This window comes from Alligator mississippiensis, chromosome 6 (assembly GCF_030867095.1).
Source record: "Alligator mississippiensis isolate rAllMis1 chromosome 6, rAllMis1, whole genome shotgun sequence".
Lineage (NCBI taxonomy): Eukaryota > Metazoa > Chordata > Crocodylia > Alligatoridae > Alligator > Alligator mississippiensis.
Genome location: NC_081829.1, coordinates 70,527,212 through 70,550,466, shown reverse-complemented (window position 1 = coordinate 70,550,466; position 23,255 = coordinate 70,527,212). Strand labels below are relative to the sequence as shown.

At 41.5% G+C, this 23,255-nt stretch overlaps 1 protein-coding gene across 2 annotated transcripts; it reads left to right on the top strand.

Annotated features, from left to right (window-relative positions):
* The first annotated feature begins 308 nt into the window (after window positions 1-308).
* Window positions 309-22,430, top strand: KIF11 (kinesin family member 11). 2 transcript variants are annotated; one of them, XM_019484235.2, is made up of 23 exons: window positions 309-413; window positions 583-667; window positions 4,456-4,588; window positions 4,720-4,817; window positions 4,897-4,975; window positions 6,584-6,769; window positions 6,853-6,977; window positions 8,491-8,581; window positions 9,462-9,704; window positions 9,840-9,935; window positions 10,409-10,497; window positions 10,791-10,878; window positions 11,829-12,017; window positions 12,938-13,145; window positions 13,833-14,005; window positions 14,386-14,508; window positions 16,649-16,807; window positions 17,255-17,394; window positions 18,210-18,489; window positions 18,940-19,162; window positions 19,413-19,567; window positions 19,878-19,994; window positions 21,785-22,430. In XM_019484235.2, the coding sequence occupies exons 2-23, from the start codon at window positions 591-593 to the stop codon at window positions 21,905-21,907; spliced, it is 3,195 nt and encodes a 1,064-aa protein (XP_019339780.1). In that variant the 5' UTR covers window positions 309-413; window positions 583-590; the 3' UTR covers window positions 21,908-22,430. The 2 variants fall into 2 exon arrangements, with proteins under 2 accessions (XP_019339780.1, XP_006263577.1); XM_006263515.4 differs by having other exon boundaries at window positions 21,782-22,430.
* Window positions 22,431-23,255: the final 825 nt, after the last annotated feature.

Sequence of the window (23,255 nt, the reverse complement as noted above, 5' to 3'; positions counted from 1 at the left end):
CTAGCGAAGGGCCAAGCAGCAGCGCGTCCCAGGAGAGCGCCGACAACCGCACAGACCACAGAACACCACCTGCCAGCGACCGCCCCCGCGCGGGCACTAAAGATCCAGCCGACCCGAATCACGTGACTGTGGGAGGGTTGGGCTGCCCGTTTCAGCCGGGACCGCTGGTCCCAGCATACACCGCGCTCCAACACGCTGGCTGCTTTGCTGAAGGCGCAGAGTTCCTTGCCTGCGTGACGTCATGAAAAGCCCCGCCCCGGAGTTTTAAAATAAGTCCCATGATACCGCGCGGCTCCCGCGGGCGCAGGCGCTGCCGCTGATTGGCCGTGGCGGGCGGAGGCGCGTGGTTCGAAGTTGGCGAGAGCGGCAGCAGCAGCCCCCGGATCGGGCGCGGGGCGGCGGCGGCGGCGGCGGTGAGCGCGGGTCCGGCCGGTCCCTGGGCTCCGGGATTGTGTTTCGGGCTCTGGGCGACCACCGGGCCGGGCCGGGCCGGGCCGGTCTGGTCTGGGGTCAGCGCTGCGGGGCGGGGCTGCCTCAGCGCCGCCCTGCCCTGCCCTGGGCTCACCGCTTCGCCCCCCTCAGGTTCCGCGATGGCTTCGTTCGGCTCCCAGGGCGGCGCCAAGAAGGAGGAGAAGGGCAAGAACATCCAGGTGGTGGTGCGCTGCAGGTGAGCGCGGGGCCGCCCGGGGGTCCCTTCTCCACGCCCCACCCGGCTCCTTTCCGGGGAGAGGGAAGGTGTCTGCCTGGTGCTGCCACTGTCCTGGGTGAGCTGGGGTGGGACAGGAGCTCCCCTCACTCTGGGCAGTGTGGACACGGCCTTCAGCCGCAGGCAAGGTAGGGGGAAGGGGAAGGGAGACGACTTGCCTCCGAGTCACCAGGGTGATTCTTTAGGAGGAGGCTGGATGCAGCCTCCCCTGATGTGTTACTCCCTGCACCGCCTTGTAAAATCCCAGCTCTGTTTCTCACTGCCCTGGTGTTGCCCTGCAGCAATATGATTTTTTGAAGCTGCAGACTTTGAAATGAGATCTTGGGAGAATGCAAGGGATAGCTTCTCCTTTTTGGTTTGTGAGTACAGGGGTGTTTTGACACTTCCTCACTAAACTTCAGTGTGCACTTTAGTTCAGTGTATTGTTTAGTGCCATGAGAAGAGAACTGAGATCTTCCATGGGCTTGGATATTTTCAGAAATTAGTCCCTTGGATTTTAATATCCTTTTAGGGCCCTTTAGTAGCATCTGGCATTCCTAAAGAAGTTTTCCCAGGTAAATACAGCCTCAAATTCCTTCAACTATTTGCTTGGTCTGAGAAATAGCAGTCACTTTCTTCCTCAATCAGGCTTCTGTGCAGAAACATGACTGTTCTTGTGAATAGAGGGAAGTTGGGAGATAATCTACTGCGATGGTGCCTGCATGTTCGCATTAGTATCTCAACCCCACCTGAGCGAGGAGGTGCACACTGACAATACTGTTACAATCTGTGCATGCTCTTGATGTAGAGCACCCCCTGGGCAGGATGGATAAAAATCAAGTAATTAAAAAAACAACGGACTTTTAAAATTTAAACCAGATTTTTTTTTATTTAATTGCATTTTGAAAGATATGTTAAAGCTCAAAGACATCATCACTGAATAAGGATTATAGCTTCTAATTGTATACTGTTTGAGACAATATATTCATGTAACCTTTTTAGAAGTTTTATAAGTAGGTCACAACAGGCCATGGACTGTATTAGGGGCCCAATCTTATGGGGTTCCCAGAGGCTCTTGTATAGATTAGCAGGGATCTGGGTTTTCTGTTTTCCACAGGGGAAAATGGAGATAAACACAGATCTCCCCCTTTGCCAGAGGAAAATGGGGATTTTTCGTTTTAGCAGGGAAACCTGCACTTTTTGCAGTCTTGCAAAGAGCCCTCCGCAGACTGCAAGAGTTTCAGCTTGCAGGGTCCGGGAGGGAATGGGTGGAGGGCCATCAGGCAGGGGCACAACGTGCATGTATATGCACATGGCTGCCAGGCAGCCTATAAAGCGGTTCCCACGACTAAGGGTGGGGGTGGGATTGAGGCCCCCATAGGGAGGGAGGGAGTTGGGGAGGGCTGGGACTACTGCTCAGCTGGGGGCAGGGGTGGGGCCTGGGGAGCTGCAGGCTGCTTGTCCCAGGAGTGGGGGGTTGGGGCTGGCTCTGCCACTGTGCATGCTCCTGGGGGGTTAGGGTGGACCTATGTCCCCCAGATGCGTGCACAGGGCAAAGGTGGGGGTAGGCTGCCCACTGTGGGTCCGGACTCCTACTCTGCTGCCCTCCCTTGGGGCTTCTGTAGCCCAGTGGGCATGACATGGTGCTACAGGGCTGAGCGGGGCCACACAGGAAAGCTGCTTGCTGCTGCGAGCACCACACTGCCTTGGCGAGGCATCCCCTGTCCAAGTCTGCCCTAGCTCTGGACCATGCTGTCACTACCTACCACAAGATCCAAGCCCTGGAACAGCGCCCTGCCCAGCTGCATGCCCTGCCAGTGCTGCTGGGGCCAGTTTCCATGGAAACCCTAGGACTGGGGTCTCCATGGAAACTGGCTGCAGTGATGTGGACAGAGGCTGCTGGGAAATGGAGTCTGCCATGGGCCTAATCCGGCCCATGGGCCAGACTTTGCTCATCCCTGCCCTAGTAGGAGAGACCTGCATCTCTGCCACAGACCTCCACAGTCCTAGCTGCCCCTCCCCAGACTTCTGTTAGATTCAGTCTCTCTGCTATCAGCCCTGCACTACCACTGCTGCCCAGGTTCCCTCCCAGACAGACCCTTGTGCCTCCACCACTGCTACTACCGGAGCTGGGATGCTGGCTCTTCATTCCATACAGCCTCCTCAAGTGTCCCTGGCTGGAGAGCAAGAGCCACAGCATTTTTTAATCAGTCCAGCTGGAATTGAGGCAGGAGCTGCATATATGTCCCCTAGTTGAAAGTATTCTTTTTCAAACTTTTCAAAGTGTGTTTTAGTTGGAATCATTTTTCAGTTGTCATGTCTGTCCACAGCCTACTAGAGAATATCTTCATATCACTGTGTAGGAGTGTGAGCCAGTAGAAAACTTGCTTGTTGTGTTGTCTGATATGCTAAAAACACTAATTGTATCACATCAACAAGGAAAGTCTTTTTAAAGCCATTTAAGCAGAGACTGTAACTTCACATCATGAGCAAGTTCATTGTGATTATAGCTATTAAGTACCAAAAGCAATTATTTCTCTTAAGGCTTTATCACCATAGTAACAGTCTCCCATATAAAACTAATAGCAGTAGTGAAGTTCCGAGTGGACAGCGTAGAGCCTGTGGTATTTCTGCTGCAATGCTGTATTAAGAGTGAAACGTTAGGTATGAATGTCAGAATTCAAGGCTGGGGCTCCAATAATAATGATAACATATGCATTCCTCTTTCAGTATTCTGTGCTTCCATTGTTACCAAAAGGGGCTGCATCTTAAATGCACTACTTTGAAAATATTGTCGAGTTTAGGAATCTTGACTTCTAAATAGAATGATCCTTTGCAGTCTGTCTAGATGCGTAGTGCAGCAAAGTTGCTATGTAAATAATGAGCAGTTGTGGCTTTTGGCAGAACCTGCTGATCATATTGTTACTTCGGTATGATATTTCAAAATCACATGAGTGATGTACCCAAAATAGACATGAACTCACAAATCTGGACTCAAGGTAATTTTTGCTTAAAAGCACTTTTCAAACTTAGATATTAAAAAATATTTATTTCTAATTGTCAGAAGCTCTAGGCCTCAAAAGAACTATACATGCTAGTTTTGAATATTTTGAAAAGTTGTTTGTCATCAGAACTGCACCTGCAAGTGTCAAAATGAAATTCTCACAATCAAGTTATTAAGTGATCACTTGTGTTTTTAGAAAATTTCCCTATAATGTCAGCTTTGAGCTGAGAATCATGAGAAGCTTCTTTCCAAATGGAAGACTTTCAGAAAATTAAGTGCACGCTAGTCAGTCTCAGAAATGAGAATGAAGAGTTCTGGTGGTGTAATCTATTGTTTTATTTCAGATGCACTGCAAGTTTATATTGTGCTTTAGCTATTGAGTAAAAAACAAATTGCTATGTGTAGTCAGACTTCCAAATCCCCCTGGCTGGCTGGCAGTGCAGTTGCCACAAAGTCGTACTCTCCAGCAAGACAAGGCCACTCTATAGTTCAAATTAGCCATTGCATGTTTCTATACTCTAGCAAATTTTATGTATAAATTTGCTGAAAAATGAATTTGCAAAACAACTGCCAGATGTTCAAGCACAGTCTTTAGTGGTTTGAAAGTAAATTTCACTAATTTTTCTTCCTCTCTAGATTTAACAAGTGTACTTTATAAACTATATACTTTCAACACTCATGAACTCAAACAAAACAAGCAGCACCCAGTTAGTTTTCATTCTTCTTAGCAGTTACATCAGACATATTTTTAAATTTTGTCTTTTAGGCCCTTTAATACATCAGAGCGCAAAGCAAACTCCTTTGCTGTTGTAGATTGTGATCAAGGAAGAAAAGAAGTTAGTATCCGTACTGGAGGGGTAACGGATAAAACCTCAAGGAAGACTTATACGTTTGATATGGTAATTGTTTCTTGAGTTAATGAGTTCTAGATATTTTCTAGAAAGTGTCTTTAACTCTTCAGTTGGGGAAGCTATGTGGGGAAATAGGCAATAGATTAAATTAATCTATACACTATGCTGTGCCTCGACAGGTTTTTGGAGCTCAAGCAAAACAAATTGATGTGTACCGAAGTGTTGTGTGTCCCATTTTGGATGAAGTTATTATGGGTTACAACTGTACTGTATTTGCGTAAGTAACCTGAACATTATGATGATTTGTAACTTTTGTTTCTTATATGCTGTTTAATTATTCAATTTCTTCCTTGCAGTTATGGCCAAACTGGTACAGGAAAAACCTTCACAATGGAAGGGGAGAGGTCACCAAATGATGAATATACTTGGGAAGAGGTAAATTTGACATTGGGGAATTTCCTAGCTTGATGGACTATGGAAATTGTTGCAACATTTCTGTGTTAAGTGTGTTTGGTATAATATTGTGTTCCTACTTCATTGTGTCCTGCCTGCCTGCTGCCACTTGCTCCCGCCCCCCCCCCCCCCCCCTCCCGTCTGCTGCTGCTGCCACCACTATTTCCTTGCTTTCCTGCTTGTCACCATCACTTCTCAGCCCCCTGCCTGCCCACTGGTTGGCCACTCCGGCACTATGTGGTTCCTGGTTGTATCACTGGACCTCAGGATGCAGCAGGAGCTGGCCCGGCCCCAAGGATTGGGGCAATTACTAGCAGTCCTCCCCACCCCCCTGCATTCTTAGCTGAGTTGCATGAAGTTGGGGGAACACCCTCAGGGTCATTAGGCCAGAAGCCTCTGCTAGGTGCTGCTGCTGCTTGATCCTGCTGCCCCTAGGTCCTGCTGCTGCTGGCACCTTGTTATCTTTGACAGGCAGCCAGGGCAGATAATTAACTTACTGAGTTTTTTGCAGGCCCCATGGACTGGATAGAATGGCGTGGTGGGCTGGGTACAGGCCATGGGTTGTATTTTGCCAGCCCCTAGGTTAAATGCTAGGACTGGGTATGTGCAGGTCAAGACTAGAGTAATTGTCACAATTAGTAAGGTCTTTATTTAGCACTGTTGATGGTTCAGGTGGGCATGGTACTCCTCCTTTAGAGGATCCCTTAGAAGCATCAAGGGGAGGAAAACAAGATAAGCATAAAAATGGGGAGAGCAGGCTGGGAAAAGAGAATACCTATTTGGTGGATGCACTTTGGAGAGGGCTGAGCAGAGAAGCTTTAAGGCTCAGTAGCTGGGGAGAGTGGAAAGGGGGAACAGCTGAGTATCTTCTGGGGCACTCTGGGCTGTGTGGGTTGGAATGGGGACAGAAGAACTGCTTAACCCTTTGGAGAGGGCAGAGAACACCTGGCTGGGTGGCCTTTACCCAGTGAATACCTTTGTTCAAGAGCAGCTATCTGTTTTGCTGCTTAGAACTTGGGGTTATGCTTGATCTCCCCAACAGGAGGTACTGTCCCTCTCTCAGGAGCTGACCTGGATGCTAGCTCCTTGAGTTGGTGCCATGGTACAACCATGCTGGAAGAAGCCTGAATTCCCACCCTGCTCTAGAAGTTACACTGTGCTGGTTTCATGCTCAGAGGCCAGATGAGGCTGTAGTAGTCCTGAGCTATCACTCCTCTTGGGGGACTCCATAATATATGGTAGCTTGTTCTGTAATATTCAGCATGAGCACATTGCAGAAGGTTAGTTGCTGTAGTTAACAAAACCTTGGGATCTGACTTCTAAGTTCTTTAACTGACCAACTCTAATAGTTTACACATCTTTAGGATTAAGAATATTTTCTTGCATCTTTAAAAAAAACCCCATGAGTTTATCCTTTAACATATTTGTCATTTCTGAAATATACCATGTGCCACAGGGTTATATATGCGCAAGGTCTATTTCAAATTTGTTAAGTTTATTTCACTGAACATCCCCAGATTCTTCTCTTCTATCTTTGTCTCAACTCCTTGATGCTGATATATATATGCTAAATGTGTCTATACTTTATAGGATCCACTAGCTGGTATAATCCCTCGTACACTGCATCAAATATTTGAGAAACTTTCAGAGAATGGTACTGAATTTTCTGTGAAAGTCTCTCTGTTGGAGATCTACAATGAGGAGCTTTTTGATCTTCTGACTCCTTCTCCTGATGTTGGAGAGAGACTGCAAATGTTTGATGACCCTCGTAACAAGGTAAGTTCTGGCTTCCAAAATTTAAGCACAGCTTCTGGACTTCTTTGAAACAAGACAAACAGCCAAAACTTCTGTTTTGACAGCGGGGTGTCATTATTAAAGGCTTGGAAGAAATAACTGTGCACAACAAAGATGAAGTCTATCAAATACTGGAGAGGGGAGCCGCAAAAAGAACTACTGCAGCTACTTATATGAATGCATATTCTAGGTACCACAGTTTCCTCTTTTCATAAAATGTGTATTAATTTAAGTTGTAGGAAACCAGTGTGCGACTGAAAGGTGTTAAGACTAGAGTGACCTGTTTGATCTCATGATTCCTATATTCAGGCTGTTGGAGCTAGGGTTCTATTATTGCTTTCTAAACTGTTTCCAACATCCTGCAGAGCAATATTGTTTGGTGACCCTTTAGATACAGTGCTAAATTTTTTTTAAGTGTTTAAGTTTTGGTTCTCTTAATTGCTCACAATATCTAGGGTGGGGTGGAAAGCACCACATTGCTGCTGACCCCTTGCTGAAGTGCGCAAGGCAGGAGAGCAGAGAATACTTAGTCTTGTCTCCTAGTAATGAAATTTACTAGTAAATCTGGAAATAACTTTTCAAACCTCTAAGTGCCAAGTGACTGATAAGCAAAAGGGGAAATTAAAAGCTTGACTGACAGCAGTATGCAACTGAAATGTGTTGTTTGTACTAACACATATTGAAATGATAGGTCTCTGCTGCAGAGAACATGTACTTAAAGCATGCTGTAGTTACAGACTTGATATGTATGTCTTGGTGGATGGGTTTATTTCATCCTAAGCATCATTCTTTTAGCCACAACAACTATACAAGATGCCTAACTTCTTGCAGGAGTGACACTTCTGAGCTTCTTAATTAGCAAATGGTGTTCTAAAATTTATTACTAAAATCTCTGATTGCAAAAACCTTATTGGATGGATGGCCCTGTTTGTATTCATGTCAATGCAAGACCATCTCTTCTTGCACTCTAAGTACTGAACATTTGGTAACTGTACTGGAAGCTGGGCTTGCTGCATGCCGACGCAGAGTACTACCTGTGAATGCAACAACCAGTGTTGTGTTCCCCATTGAATCTTACAAGCAGAAGTCAATGGGTTATAAACTCCTAGGTGATCTCCCATCAACAGCTTCTGGATATGGCATTTGTTGTTTTGAAAGCAACACTCCATTGTTTTACCATACATGTGTTGCAGCAGTTTTGGGCACTTATCACATGTTGGGTATATAGCAAGATACTCTGTTCATGTGATTGCTACTGTAAGAGGCATCTGAGTTGCAGTGAATTGGGCAACAAGAGTAATGCACCTAGAAATTGTTCATCTTGTTCTTTTATTCCTTTGCATAATCTATTCTACATGTTCCCCCCCCAAAAGGTGTCTGCATCATATCACAGACATGAATGCATTCCTTTGAAATCTCGCATTGGTGATGAAACTTGCTGAAGTGACACTAAAGTTTTTAAATTGGTCCCAAATTCTACAAGCATAGAGGTTGGCAACAGGTTAGAATGACTGCTTGGGTCCAAGGTAGGCCTGCTCAATATAATGAGCTGATATATTAGAATGATACCAATAGTTAAAAAGAAATGAGCCATACTTATGAAGTAAATTGAGTCTGCTGGTGTAAATAACTTGAAACCAATGTCTTATGCGCAGAACTTGGCTTTGTTGGGATGCCTAGCTGAAAAATTGCTTATTTTACAGCCGTTCCCACTCTGTGTTTTCGATCACCATACACATGAAAGAAACTACAATAGATGGAGAAGAACTTGTTAAAATTGGGAAACTAAACTTGGTAAGTATCTACATTAAATTCCAGAGTTTTATTTAGATGACAGTTCTAGAGTAACAAAACGATTTTCCCTTATTCAGTTAAGACTGATGAAAGAGTAACTTCAGTTCTTATGGTTTGAGTAAACTATGTTTTTACTAATGCTTTGTGATAAGTAACTCATGTAATGGACTCACCTATCTATATACAATGTAGCTGCATCAAACTACAAAATCTGTTTTGTATCATAAAGATCATTTGGACTAAACAGCTCCGTGCCTTTACTGCCTCCACCTTGAATTGGGATTCCAGGAGAAGTTCCACAATTTAACAGAAAGCTGAAAATAGAGAAACATTGGTTTATTAACCTTGGGTGTCTCTTTCAATATAAACTTCATAGACAGTGAGCTGACACCTTAGGGGCACCAGGTTTAGCAGTTTAGACAGCAGCAGGCTAAGACCAAACAATAGCTTAGTTGATGAGGGCCAAAAGCCACATGGCTACAATATCAATGTACTAAGCTGACAAAATGGTCCTAATGTGAATATAGTTGTATAAAGAAAGCTGCACTTTATGTAGTCTGTAGACTGCAGCATGGATGCAGCTAGATTAACATTATGTTATTACCAAGATTGATTGATTGTTTTCCTGGAGGGGGGTGAGGGTAGGGTTGGTACACTGATAAAAAAGCACATCTTTGTTTATGTAGCTGCATCTGTTTGTGCTCTGGTATAGTGTGCTAGTAACCATCTGGTGAAGGGTCATCCTAGCATAGACATCTCCTTGTTTTTAGGGCAGCAGAATGAGGGCTGGAAAGTTTCTTCTTGGGGTTCAAAGATGAATTCTTTTAAACTTAGAGTGAATGACAAAAACCTCCAGTTTTTGGGTTTTTTTTCCTTCTAGGTTGATCTTGCAGGAAGTGAAAACATTGGTCGTTCTGGAGCAGTTGACAAAAGGGCCCGTGAGGCTGGAAATATCAATCAGTCTCTACTGACTCTGGGTAGAGTTATTACTGCTCTTGTAGAAAGAGCCCCACATATTCCATACAGGGAATCTAAACTCACTAGAATCCTGCAAGACTCTCTTGGAGGGCGAACAAAAACATCTATAATTGCCACAGTTTCTCCTGCATCTATAAATCTTGAGGTAAAGCTTGAATTTGCAAGAATCTGCATTGTAAGAATCGGTTTCCACAGTGTGTAGCTTATGCAAAAATACTAATAAACCACCGAAATCTTAAGTCTTGATCTAGATATCATATGTCTGTCTTCTGTATCGCAGGAAACCTTGAGCACTCTGGAATATGCCCACAGAGCAAAGAATATCCTGAACAAGCCTGAAGTTAACCAAAAGTTGACAAAGCGAGCTCTCATTAAGGTAAGCTTTTAATTTGATTTTACAAAACTGAGTGATGACCTTGATTCTGTTAAATTAGATGGCTTGTGAAGAATAATTTGTAGCTGCAACTTCTTTCTGATCCAGAACTATCATTTTAGTGATTTGAGGTATTGTAGTCTTAAGGATTAGCCCTCCCTACTGATTCCACTTTAAGGTGACTTATTAAAGAACATCAGATGTAGGGATTGCAAGATCTTAAACAGTGTAGGTAACCTTTTAAACTAATTGAGCACTATTTCCTTAATCTCTTTGAATGAATTCAAGAGCTGCTGTGAAGCCAGAGCTGTTTTCAGGATATGGAACTGTGTCCTAAACTTTAATACATTGTTTCACCTTCACCTAACATTTTCTTAAGCAGGGCTGCTTTCTGTCAGCAGCTGTTAAAATGTAAGTAAATTTCATTTTTTTTTAAACTGGAAACTTCTGTGGTTTACATATCACATTTATTACAGGAATATACAGAAGAGATTGAACGCCTTAAAAGAGACCTTGCTGCTGTTCGAGAAAAAAATGGAGTCTACATTTCTGTTGAAAACTATGAGTGAGTGCACAAAACATTTGTAAAGCCTCTGAAAACCTTAGTCAAGTATGGATAAACTCCTCAAATGTGAAATGCTATATATTCATAGGAATGGAAGTTGGTTTAAAACAAAATCAGTTTCTTGCCTCTTGTCTGACTTAGGATATCTTATTGTAGAGAATGTATTAGTCAAGTAATGACCCTGAAGGAAGAAACAAGATATTCTTCATTGACATTGTATGGTCCAAGTCAACGCAGAGCTTGAGAGATAGTAGGTGAACAGCAATCAAACTCTTACATTTCTATCTTTTTAGTGCTCTTACTGGAAAACTGACAGTTCAAGAGGAGCAAATTGCAGAGTATATTGAAAAAATTAGTGCCATGGAGGAAGAAATGAAAAGAGTAAGTGAAATTTCTCAACAATGTTCTACCTTCTTAGAATAGATATTTGTGGGGGATACAGGCAGGATCAAGAGAATAAGATTGTGCTCAAGTTATTTTTAGAAACTCTCTAAACTGTTCTCTTTACTTAAGGCTACTTAAATCTAAATCTGTCTGCCTGTATTTATAGATCATGTACCATTTAGTGGATTCTGTCAAAAGAAGAAAGGCTGCTATTTTATGCTACTGGTAATTATTGAGCTTAGTTAGGGTGTGTGTTAAATCCTTGGGTGAAACTGAAATTCAGTCTTAAATTGAATGCTTAACTCTTTGTTATGTGGCATTTCAGTTTGCTAACTTGTAATGGCAGAATGTTTTTCTGCTTCAAAGCTCAAAATCGCCTTAAAATGCTATGTTGCATTTTTAGCAAAACATTTGTTTTAAAAATGTTCCTATCTGGGTAGATTGGCACTTTATTTGCCAATGTCTTCTTGGCAATGTATCTTATTGAAAATGTACAGCATATGAGAAATGCTTTTTCTCTTCAAGAATGGAACTATAAATCTGCCAGATATTGATGTAATAAGTCTTCCTTTTTGTAAAATGAAATTATACTAATTTGAATCTTTTTCTTACATTTTCTTAAGTTATTTTTAGTGCACTATTTTTTCTTATGATGACAATAAGAAAATATATGATCTTTTAGCATGAGGCAGGGCTGTCACTGACACCTTTTCAGATAATCATTGTTTTGGGTCTTTAATAGAAAATACTACTTTACCACTGGAGTTAAAGCTACATTTCTAGTTTTCTACATTTCTAGTTTGACCATATTGATAATTTGGCATATGATATAATGTGGAACGAAATATCCTTATTAATAAAGATGTGATTTGAAAGTTTGAATCTGGTCTTCAGACTTCTGAAAGATGGAATTCCTTAATAACTATATTATTTCTTTTATCTTTTAGGTCACTGAGTTGTTCACAGTTAATAAAAATGAACTTGAACAATGCAAAACAGATCTAGAAAGCAGAGAGAGGCAGCTGGAAGAAACTCAGAAAAATTTGCAAGAAACCAAGGTTCAGCTTACTGAGGAGGAATATGTAGTTTCAGTTCTGGAGAGTACTGAAGAAAAGCTTCATGGCACTGCTAGTGAGGTTATTATATTTTTGTAGTACCTAACTGCAGCAGTAACTTCCTTCATTTTATTTAGAAGCATTTCATTAAAAGATGCTTAAAAGAATGATTTATGGTGTCCAATTCTGTGTTGGTAAGGTATCTTGCTAGCTGATTTAAAAAATGAAGACTAGAACAGACTTAACAATTTACTTTCACCACAAGTTTTGATGGGCTGGAGACACTATTTGAGACTTCCATATATTTATTTTTTTTAAATGTGATTGATGACTACTTTGGCTTCTCCCTAAGTCATGCTTTATTTCCTCAATGCCCCCTTAGCTCATGAGCTCTGAGCTCCAGCATCTTCACATCCATTCCCACATGGGACAGTGACTCAGCAAATGTTTATCCCACAAAGCAACTCTACCTAAATTGGACATGACTTCCAGTCCTATAATGGGTTAAACTATTGAATAAAAGTTGAGTGGGGATTGTGGTTGTAAACACATCACAGAAGTGTATGGAGGAAGGTCTCGCAATACTGACTTAACTAAAAGGTAGCCCTAAATAAATGACTAGCTGAAACAGCATTGACTACCACCGTTACACTTCAGGGCATATTTATAATTTTAGGTTAAGTATTGCTCTTAAATCTTTGGACAGTGATTTGCTATAGAGACCTATACTTTCTCTCTCAGTGCAAATTGGTGAATGCTGTATTATAATTGACTTGAAACCTATTTGAACATATAAGTCCTGTTAAAAGTAGGTTAACCACCCAGAATTTCAGTAAAACTTTAGAAAGAGAACCACCATGCTCCTTTAGTTATTTTTTGGGAGCACTCTAACTGGGTTCCTTAAAGCTTTGGCATGTTTGTTCTGGAAACTATATCATAAAGGCCTGAAAATGCTTTGTTTGAAGACCTGAGAAAGTAATTAACTTTTTTTAAAATTTTAGTTGCTCAGTACAGTTGAAGAAACAACAAAAGATGTGTCTGGTCTCCATGCAAAACTAGATCGCAAAAAAGAAGTTGATCAACATAATGCAAAAGCTCAGAATACATTTGCAGGACAAATGAACATTCTGTTCAGCAAAATGAAAGATTCAGTTACTGAGAATGGTTTGAAACAACAACAGGTGTTGGACTTTTATGTTAATGTAATTGGTAAGTATAATATTTCATGCAGTGTGATTATCATTCTAAACCATATGCAACAGAAATGCCTAAGGTTTTTTTTCCCTAAAATTGATCTGGTATAGATCAAGCTTTTCTTGAAACTATGTAGTTCAGCTGTCCAACTTCTTAGAGGCTGGGAGCCAAATGTCCCATGGGTCACATCAGCAGGAGCGGCACACCACTGGCCACCTGGGCTACACATCCAGATGCCTTTCCTTTCCCTTCTCTCCTGCTGTAGTGTACACCAGAGGCCTGTCTGTATCCCCCCACATTCCTCACAGCTGCATTACTTTGGCCCTAGGCTCACCCTTACCTTCCCCCTGCTGCACTGTCCCACCTCCTGGGGTAAAAGCAGGCAGAAAAAGCTGGGGGAGGGAGAGAGGGAGCCCAGAGACTCCACCAGAACAAAGGGTGGGGAGAGTTGGCCAGACAGGAGCATGGGAGCCACAGCTTAGCCCCACATGGGCTGCTGGTTAGACATCTCTGCTGTAGATTAGGGCAAGCAGCAGGTTAGACTGTTGCAGGTTCATATTACAGCTAACAAGAGGCACTATTTGGGATAAAGTGTTTATTGTTGCTGTTTCCCTCAGATTTGCAAAGGATTGTGTTTGGATACTGCCTTTTTGTCCTCTAGAACTCTGGAGAGCTTAAAATATATCCTGTTTCTCTTTGTAGGTGACCTTCTGTCTGCCAGCTCTTCAGCCACTAGTGTCATTACATCACTTGTATCTTCATCATTCACTTCTATTAAGGAGATGGTGTCCACTGAAGTTTCTCGGGTGTCTGAAAAAATACTAGAACAGGAGACTCTGTCCATTGAATGTAAAGCTGAGCTGCAAAGATTGCTTGTTAGTAAATGTAGATGCTCTTGACTGACTTTGAAGATGTGAATCTTACCTGGATTTAGAAAACTGCTAAAGACTTGGTGTAGCCATTTTAGAAAAATCCTTTGGCCTCTGTACCTGCCCTTGAAGCAATTGCCACTCTGTCATTGCCTCAGGTTCTTAGGCAGTGGTTTATGCTATTAGTGTTTTCAAGGCTATTTTTTCCAATCAGAATGCCTGAAAACCTATTTTTTAGGTTTTAGTAAAAAATAAAAATCTAAAGAAAAATTTTGTGGTAAATCTGCAAGTGCAGAGAAGTCCCTAAAATACCCAAATGAGTTGGAAGTTTGTAAGAAACTTGGATGCAAACTTGTTTGATTTTGATTATGTGGTGGTCTTTCTAGGACGAGCATAAATCTGGATTAGGAAGGGTGCTGAGTAATATGTCGCCTGTTGTGGACTTGGTCCTGGGACTAAACTGCCAGTTTCAAAACAACATCAGCAAATATTCAGCTATAGCTGATAAGGTAATTACAGACTAACAGATCTCTCTTACTGTGCTCCTCCAGTTTGTTTAGCTTATTGGCTTTTCCTTTGCCTCTTTCTGAACATCCCTTCTCAGTCTCTACCTCTGTTCTAACCTCTTTTTCCTTTATATGGTTCCATAGGTTTCCTTACGTCAGTATGACCTCTAACCTAAATGTCATGAGAGAATATCAAAGTGTAGTTTTTGAAAAGGAGGGAAATCCTCCATATACATTTGGTGATGTGTGACCCTGGTTTAAATAATGGGAAGTTTAAGATGATTAAGATTTGGGCAACTGCCATTGCTATGCTGAGCTTGGAAAACATTCAAAACAAACAGGGCTGCTCACTCTTTATCCCATACTTCTTGTCCCTGATGCTGGTAATCCCTATATCTTATTATTGACTAGGACTTTTTTCCTTTGCTACCACCTGTCCTTGTTGACTTCTTTTTCCTTGATTTTGCTCCCCCTGCAAACCCTTCTTTTTTTTTTTTTTTTTATCTTTTGTCCTTTCTGCCAAAAAGTAATCCCTGTTCTAGGGACTTGCTGTCCTGACTGCTTTAAATTCTCACTCCTATGTTTTTTTTAATCTATAAACTAGCAGAAGGACCTGTTCTTCACCCAGGTTGTTCTTTTTGTAATTGCACTGTTTATTTTCAAAGAACTTAGAACAACATATTTAATATTTAACGTGGAGCTACATTTCAAACAATATCCAAATGAATGATCTTTTTTGAACAATGTTCGCAGTGTTTCCTGGTGGCGCCAGCGTATACATCCCTCTTTGACTACCAACTTTGGAACAAGCCACATACAGCTGTCCATGTGAAAAGCATTGTTGCTTTAAATAGTTACTGGAAGCTGCAAAAAGGGTCAAGTGAAAACTAACCTGACTATAATTTTCTTTTTGTGGTATTCAGTGATTTTTGGAAGGTTTAGAGTAGATAGGACCAGCTATTCTTGAGTTATAAGCAAACAGACAGATAGACACTTCATTTCATATATATAGATTGCCCATCTTCGCTGACTGTCTTTATCAGCATATGGTTAATGTTTTCAGCATTTAAAATAATCCAGTGCTCTTGCTGTCTTCAGGCTTCTCCCTCTGTATTATTGTTTCATTCCATTTTTTGCTCTGTGCTTCTGCTTCTGCTACACTATTCTTTGGAATGACGTTCAGTAATATTCTAAGCTCCTTTCTATGATTTCAAACTGAGTGAAATAACTGCCGTATACCAGTTTGCCATAACACTTTAGTCTTTAGACAGAAGGCGGGGTAGAGATGCATCTTACATTAACTGATTCATCAGTGTATAAGTTTTTGTGAAAAAGAGCTCACAAAAGCAAGCTGCTGTGAAAGGCCACGCATAGACCAGACTATCATCTGTAGATTCATAGACATTCGGGCTGGAAGGGACCTTGGAAGATCATTGAGTCCAGCCCCCTCCCCCAGGGGCAGGAAGTCAGCTGGGGTCATAGGATCCCAGCAAGAAAAACATCAAGGTTTCTCTTGAAGGCATTAAAAGTAGGTGCTTGAACCACCTCTGGCGGCAGGCTATTGCAGACCTTGGGGGCTCAGACAGTGAAGAAATTATTCCTTATGTCCAGCCTGAAACGGTTTTGCAGGAGTTTATAACCATTTGACCTTGTCATCCCTTGGGGTGCTCTGGTGAACAAATGTTCCCCCAGATCCTGGTGAACACCTCTTATAAACTTACAGGTGGCCACCAGATCGCCCCTGAGCCTGCACTTTTCCAGGCTGAGGACTCCCATATCTCTCAACCTGTCATCGTAAGGTCTGTTCTCCAGCCCTCTGATCATGTGCTTGGATCTCTTCCGGACTCTCTCAAGCTGTTCATCTGTAAAATCCTGCCCTCTAGTTCTTTTTCTTGCTCATGAAATCTTACCCATTTCTGATTATTAGTCTAAGAAAGTGCAAATTAACCTGCCTTCTGCTAGACTTCAGACTAAAACAGCTAATTACCTCTCTCTACTTTATTCATTAGTGTCTCTAATTTGCAAGCTCTTTGGGATAGAGATTCAGTGTAGTCACAATACTAGTTGGATGAATGTATGCAGTTGTAACTTCCATAATGTCTGGATTCATTATGTAATCTTAACATAACTCTTCTCTCTAAAGATGGGAAGCCATAAAGAAGAACTGAGTACCTCCTTTGGAGAACTCTGTGTCAATCTGAATAAATTACAGAAAGAAACAAACTGTGTTCTGACTCAACTTCAGGATGACTGTGAAAATTTAAAGGAAAAAGTAGAGATGGCAAAGCTGGCACATACCAAGGTATTATCTTTTCTTTGAATAAAAGCAGGGAATTCAAGCTTTTTGGCACCTGCCTTAACTTAAAGTAGATCTTCATGCTTATTCCAGTAGGGATCAGTAGTAGTACAACAGCATGGCTGTTCTAATAATAGTTCAGCTGATTGGAGTTCTCTCCCCACAAGGGAGGGAGGAGGTAGAAATTAACTTGTGCCAACTTCTGTAGTGCTTATAGCTGTGTTTTTAGTTTTTGTTCAGTTTGTTTTTGTTCCCCAACATGCCTTCAAAATCAAGTATTTTCTTCATTTACATCTTTCCTAAGCACAAGGATCTAAAATGGAAGCTATGATGCTGATGCTTGTCACCCCACATTAGAACTTTGCATAAGGATTTTCTTCTCGGTTCAATGTTGGCAGGCAGAACCCCTGAGAAATGTATAATTAGGGTTTTTGCTTTATTTGTTTTTAACAGAGCACAAATCAACTTGTGTCTTCATTACAAAGCCAGATGAATCTGTTGCTTCAGGAAACCCAGCAGAACTTAAGTGGTATAGTGACAACGGGTAGAGGCTTGAAGACTGCCATTGCTAATATCCAAGAAAATGTCCATCTGTAAGATTTTGCATATTTTAGTTCTAACTTTCTCTCTCACCAGTATATAAAGGGGCTACAAAATGACATAATCACTACATTTGTATATAGATTAATATACAGTACGTTATTGGTAAGACCCATTTATTTGAGGAGTATCCTATCACGACATTTATACCAAAATTCAGATTTTCCTAGACTATAAGGGTTTTTTAACTTCTATTCAGGCACGGCTGTCATGGGTCTTACAGCTAAAAGGCTCAGTCTTTCAGAAAAAAAGTGGAGAATCATCAAATGCAGCTAGGTGTGTTCTTAATTATATGATAAAGATTTTGTTTGAAAGGGGACATCAAACTGCTGAAACATTCTGATGTGATTCTGTAGTCAAATGAATTAGTAGTAGGATAAACCCATCAGACAAGGAAAATTACTTTTACTGAAATACGCATTTGAAACCAAGATTTTTGTAATGACTCATAGGAACCCAATGGAAAATACTTTAGAAGGAACTCTGCTTCCCCAAATTTGGCAGTATCTTGAAATTAACTACAAAAATTGACAAGCTTTAAGTTTGCTGAAGTTGCTAGTCTCTGAAAAATAATAGCCAACATTTTATTTTTTTTAATTCACTAGATAATGCAATGATTCTGGGTTGCTGCCAGGTAAAACAGTGCTGTATGAGTGGATTAAACAAGCATTCTCATGACCTACCTTAATATGACTGGATCTTTATTTTGAAATTCAGCTCTTTTACTGATGCTGGGGAGGGTAATTGTCTTAAATGGAAAACATCTTTAAATCCATTTCCCCATAATGTGAATTTGTTGTTTGTGCAGGCAAACTACAGACTTGGTCGCTTCTACAACTTCTAGCCATGACAAATTTATTGCATCTTTGGAGAACTTCTCACAAGAAGTCAGGCAGTTAAACAGTGAAAACCAGATTATGTTGGAGGAATCCTCTGAACACTCTGAGCATCTTCGTGAAAGTTTCATACGACTGTGTCATGAGACAGATGAATGGGGTGAACTTGCAAATACCAAGATTATCCGCTTTACTGATCAACAGATGTCTGCCTTCAGCAGTCAGAAGCAGCAACTTCAGTGCTTACAGATGGTAAATATGACTGCTGTACAGTTTAATGAAAAATTCTGGATGGAAGGAATCCTAAAGTACAGTATACGTGGAAACAAAACTGAAGTTGGGACTAAATATTTGTTATGGACCCTTTCACATGTTAAATGGTTTCTCTAAAATATTGAGGAGTTAAATGCCAGCTGCACATTTCCTTGAAGTGTCTTTGTACTCTTGAGGCAGAGTATGGAATCTAAGTGGTCAGTGTCCTGATCTAATTATTAGTAGCTGTCTCCTGTGGAAAGAATGTGCTTTCCTAGTAAACTGACTACCTTCTAAAGATAGGGCTCAAAATGAGCACAGCATAAGATTAGTGTTAAAACTTTTATGTTTGAACTTGCAGATAACCAAGTCACTTTAGCAATATGATCTGAAATGTGCACAAGTAAGGCAAGAGACCTTAACTTTTCAGTTATGTGTTTTGTCTTTTAGAATATAAATGTAGGCTGTCAGGCATCAGTTGGTGAAGTTACAGACCAAATTGACAGACAAAGATCTGATGAAGAGAGAGCACTGAAGAGCCTTCTTGACCAGATAAAGGCTGATCAGGATATTTTCGTGGAGCAGAAACTGGTGCTCTGTGATGAAGCACTGCATGGACTGATACGGGTCAATGACTTTCTGCAGGAGGAGCTTAAAGTGGATGTCCCAACAGGTATTGAAAGGAGGTGGCGAGGGTAATGATCTCATAGCTAGCACCATCATTGCAGAGTGCATAAACTAAAATAAATTATGATCAGAAAGCACCTTTCAGTCTGCAGTCTTTTAATATGCATACCGAAAGTAATTGATTGATTAACAAAGACAACTTTTCACATTCAATTTAACAAAATCCAAGATCTGTTATTAAAGCTAAAGCTGAAAGTGTTTAAATACTGTTCATTAGTATATCACTTTCATTAAAGGGACAACTCCACAGAGAAGAGATTACTTGTATCCAGTGGAAATTGTGAGGACAGAACCCCGTGAACTGCTGCTTGAGCAATTAAGACAAAAGCAACTAGAACTTGTGGCTAACCTAAACAGTGCAGCAAAGGTGGCAGAAGAAAATATTGATCAGGTAAATAAGTGAGAAAATATGAATACACAACTCTATAGTGACTTGTCCTAAGCTCTTCAACTTCTAGTTATAACTAAGTGAACTGAAAACCCTTTAACTTGGTGTTTTTTGTTCTATGGTAGTCTGTATCTAGACACAAAGTTAAGGAAATTAACAGAGGGGCTAATAGTGTCTTGGGTAAAAGTATCTTTTCCTGCTTTCCCTATGCAGCAGTACACGCAGAATTATAAATAACAAAAGATTATGCCACCTATCTTATACATATGATCATCCTTTTCCTGCCTCGTACTTGAAAATTCTCTTTTCTTAGGACTCGTTGGAGGAAGAAGAGGCTGTGCAGGAATCTAATGAAAGTGTCATCAGTGACAAATCGTTCCTAAATGCAAGTTCGTCCTGCCAAACAAATGGCGGTGTTCCCTTTTTCCAGGTAACTTCTGCAGATGTGTGAAACAGCCTGGGGAGTTGACTCCTGTGCAATAGCGTCAGTTATAGATACATGCTCTGTCTTTAACAGCACTTTTGTAGCATTCAGTGAAGGTTTGTGACAGCCTTAAATCTTCAGAATATCAATTTAAGACTTTATATGCATAGATTAAGATAATCAGTCAATACATTTCTCCTTTCAGGTTATATTGCTGGAAATGTCAGTGTAAATAAGATGTTATTAAAGTGGCCCAGCATACAACACTGAAAAACATGCTTATAGTTTAATGAGTGTTCAACACGATATTAAGACTAGTATACTCCAAGATCTTTAGATATAGGCCATTTTATACAATTCCCTCTCTAGTGGATTTGTAAATTCAGATTAGTGTCTCTTTCCTCAGAACTGGTTCAGGTCCATCAAGAACTTTTCTTTAGCTTCATCTATGATTGCTTTTGGATAGCCAACAGACTGCTTTGGAATGCTTAGTAATGTCTAGTGCACTGGTTCTCAACTGTTTGTCTAGGCACCCCGAATGCAACTTTTCTGAATCTGATGGCATCCCTAGTTGAGAACTACTGTGTTCAACTTACCTCAGTGCTTCTCAACTGGGTGCTGCTGCCTCCAGGTAAAACTGTCTTGAGTGCTTGCTGCACAAGCAACCCAAGGACTGTTATGTGCAAACGTTACTCCTGCATTAGGACTTTGACAACTCTAAAGCAGGTGGTAGAGCAAGATCATGCTTCAGCCCTTTCCTAGTCCAATCATGCACAGCCTCTCCTGCAAACAAGAATGCTTGGCAGATGGAAGTGTCCTTCATGCCTCTTGTTTCCAGGAGGAGCATTGGGGGTTGGACTGGGGAGTGCTGCAGTCAAAGCCAGCTTTCCCTAATGCATGAAGAATGTGCAAATGCTGCAGCCTTGCACACACAGGGCGCACCTACACAAGAAGTTTATTGCAGAGATGCCTAATTAGCTTTGCAGTAGTCTCAGCATCTACATGTGCAGCTCTGTTAGGTCACAGGAAATGAATTAACTCTGCTGCAGGTTAGTACTTGTAAATACAAGTTCTGTCCTATAGTGGCATTCTTTAGTGCACAGCAATGCATTCTTTAGTGCACAGCTGTGCATGATTGGGGGCTGCGTGGGGCATGAGGGTGCTTCAGTGTGGGGCTGCCTGCCAGCCAGCCTTGCACTGGAGCACTCTTATGCCCCAGCCAGCCTCTCCACAGTACATTGAGCTGGGTCGGAGCAGCCCTTGGCCAGCAGGCTGATCCTCAGAGCCCCCTGCCAGCCGGTACCAGGTGCGCATGTAAAAGCTGCACTCGGGGGCAATAAATTCTGGCACGGTATGCACCAGAGTCTATTGCTCCATGCTGATAGCACATGTAGATGGACCCAGAATGATTTTACTTGGCCATTGCTGCTGCTGCAGCAGCATCATCTACCTCGTGGCACTCCTGATGGGTCTTGCAATACTGGCTGAGAACTACTGGCCTAGTGTATAGGATCTGCTGAAGTCTCCCTTCAGATGCAGAGGTTTTGGATGTGGGAAGTTGCAAAAAATCTTTTGCCATCAGCCTTAACCCAAAAAAATGATTGGGTCTAATAATCGAATCATGAAACAAGAAATGATGCTGTGATCTCTTGTCATTCACATTAACGTGTCTTGCAAACTGTATGGTTTGGAGATTGTATTGAATTGCATAATGGAAACCAGTGAATAATCTTGGTTTCTTTAGCATAGCATGAGAAAAGAATACTAACTGGGAATATTTTAATATTTGTCAGCAGAAAAAGAGTCACAAAAAGGATAAAGAGAATAAATCTGTAAGCACAAGGGAGAGATCCAAGGTGGAAGATACAGCTGAGCAATCTTTTCTGAAGTTGAAGACTCCTTTAGGAGCACTGAACTAGTGTATCCTCTCAGACCTACTGTATTTGTAATGTTTGTCTGATCTTCTGTTCATTCTCAATTTCTCAACCATCCTCGGGCTCTGTATATAATGAAATGTTGCACAGGTGGATTGTCTAATGAAATATTAGAGCAGCTATCTTGTCTTACTGTCTGAACTGTTTTTATACATTGTAATTTACATACTATTAGCATACTTTAACATTTTGAATTATGGCTCTATGTTAAATAAAGGTTTTTAGACATGAAAGCTTCTCATGGCAATTAACATTTTTTTTCTTTTTTTAAACATTCTGCTATCTTACACAGACCCAACACAGCACAAGTTCAGTGTCTTATATTCCTCATCTCGGAGGTGAGGAATGGTTTCTAAAAATGTAACTCCATTTTTGTTTCATTTTAATTGACTGAAAAGTTTTGTTTTCACACTTCTGGTCTGTTGCATGAAACTGTATAGTAGCTTTACATCCAAGTACTGTGTTTCTGTAACTGGCATATGTCAAATAAAATCATCAAAATAGGCAATGCTGCTACAAATACCTCTATTTACCCTACATTAACAAACTTGGAAATTGTTAAATGAAACACTGGGCTGGCCAAACTACTAGCATATATGGTAGAAGGAATAACCCTGCACAGACACAAAATAAAACATCTTTAATTAATCCTCTAATAAAGCAATATAAGTGAACAGGGCATTGATTTGCTTGTTAGTTTCAGTTGTTAACTTTAAGGTATGATATGTGTTTTTTGGGGTTACTGCACTAAAGCCAGCCAGATGCACGCATTTTTTCATAGATTCATAGATGTATTGAGGTCCCTTCCGACCCTAACATCATCGAGTCCGACCCCCTGCATAAGTAGGAAAGAGTGCTGGGTCTAGATGACCCCAGCTAGATACTCATCTAACCTCTTCTTGAAGACCCCCAGGGTAGGGGAGAGTACCACCTCCCTTGGGAGCCCATTCCAGACCTTGGCCACTCGAACTGTGAAGAAGTTCTTCCTAATGTCCAGTCTAAATCTGCTCTCTGCTAGCTTGTGGCCATTATTTCTTGTAACCCCTGGGGGCGCCTTGTGAACAAAACCTCACCAATTCCCTTCTGTGCCCCCATGATGAACTTATAGGCAGCCACAAGGTCGCCTCTTAACCTTCTCTTGCAGAGGCTGAAGAGGTTCAGGTGCCCTAGTCTCTCCTCATAGGGCTTGGCCTGCAAGCCCTTAACCATATGAGTGGCCCTTCTCTGGACCCTCTCCAGGTTATCCACATCTCTCTTGAAGTGCGGCGCCCAAAATTGCACGCAGTATTCCAACTGCAGTCTGACCAGCGCCCTGTAGAGGGGAAGTATCACC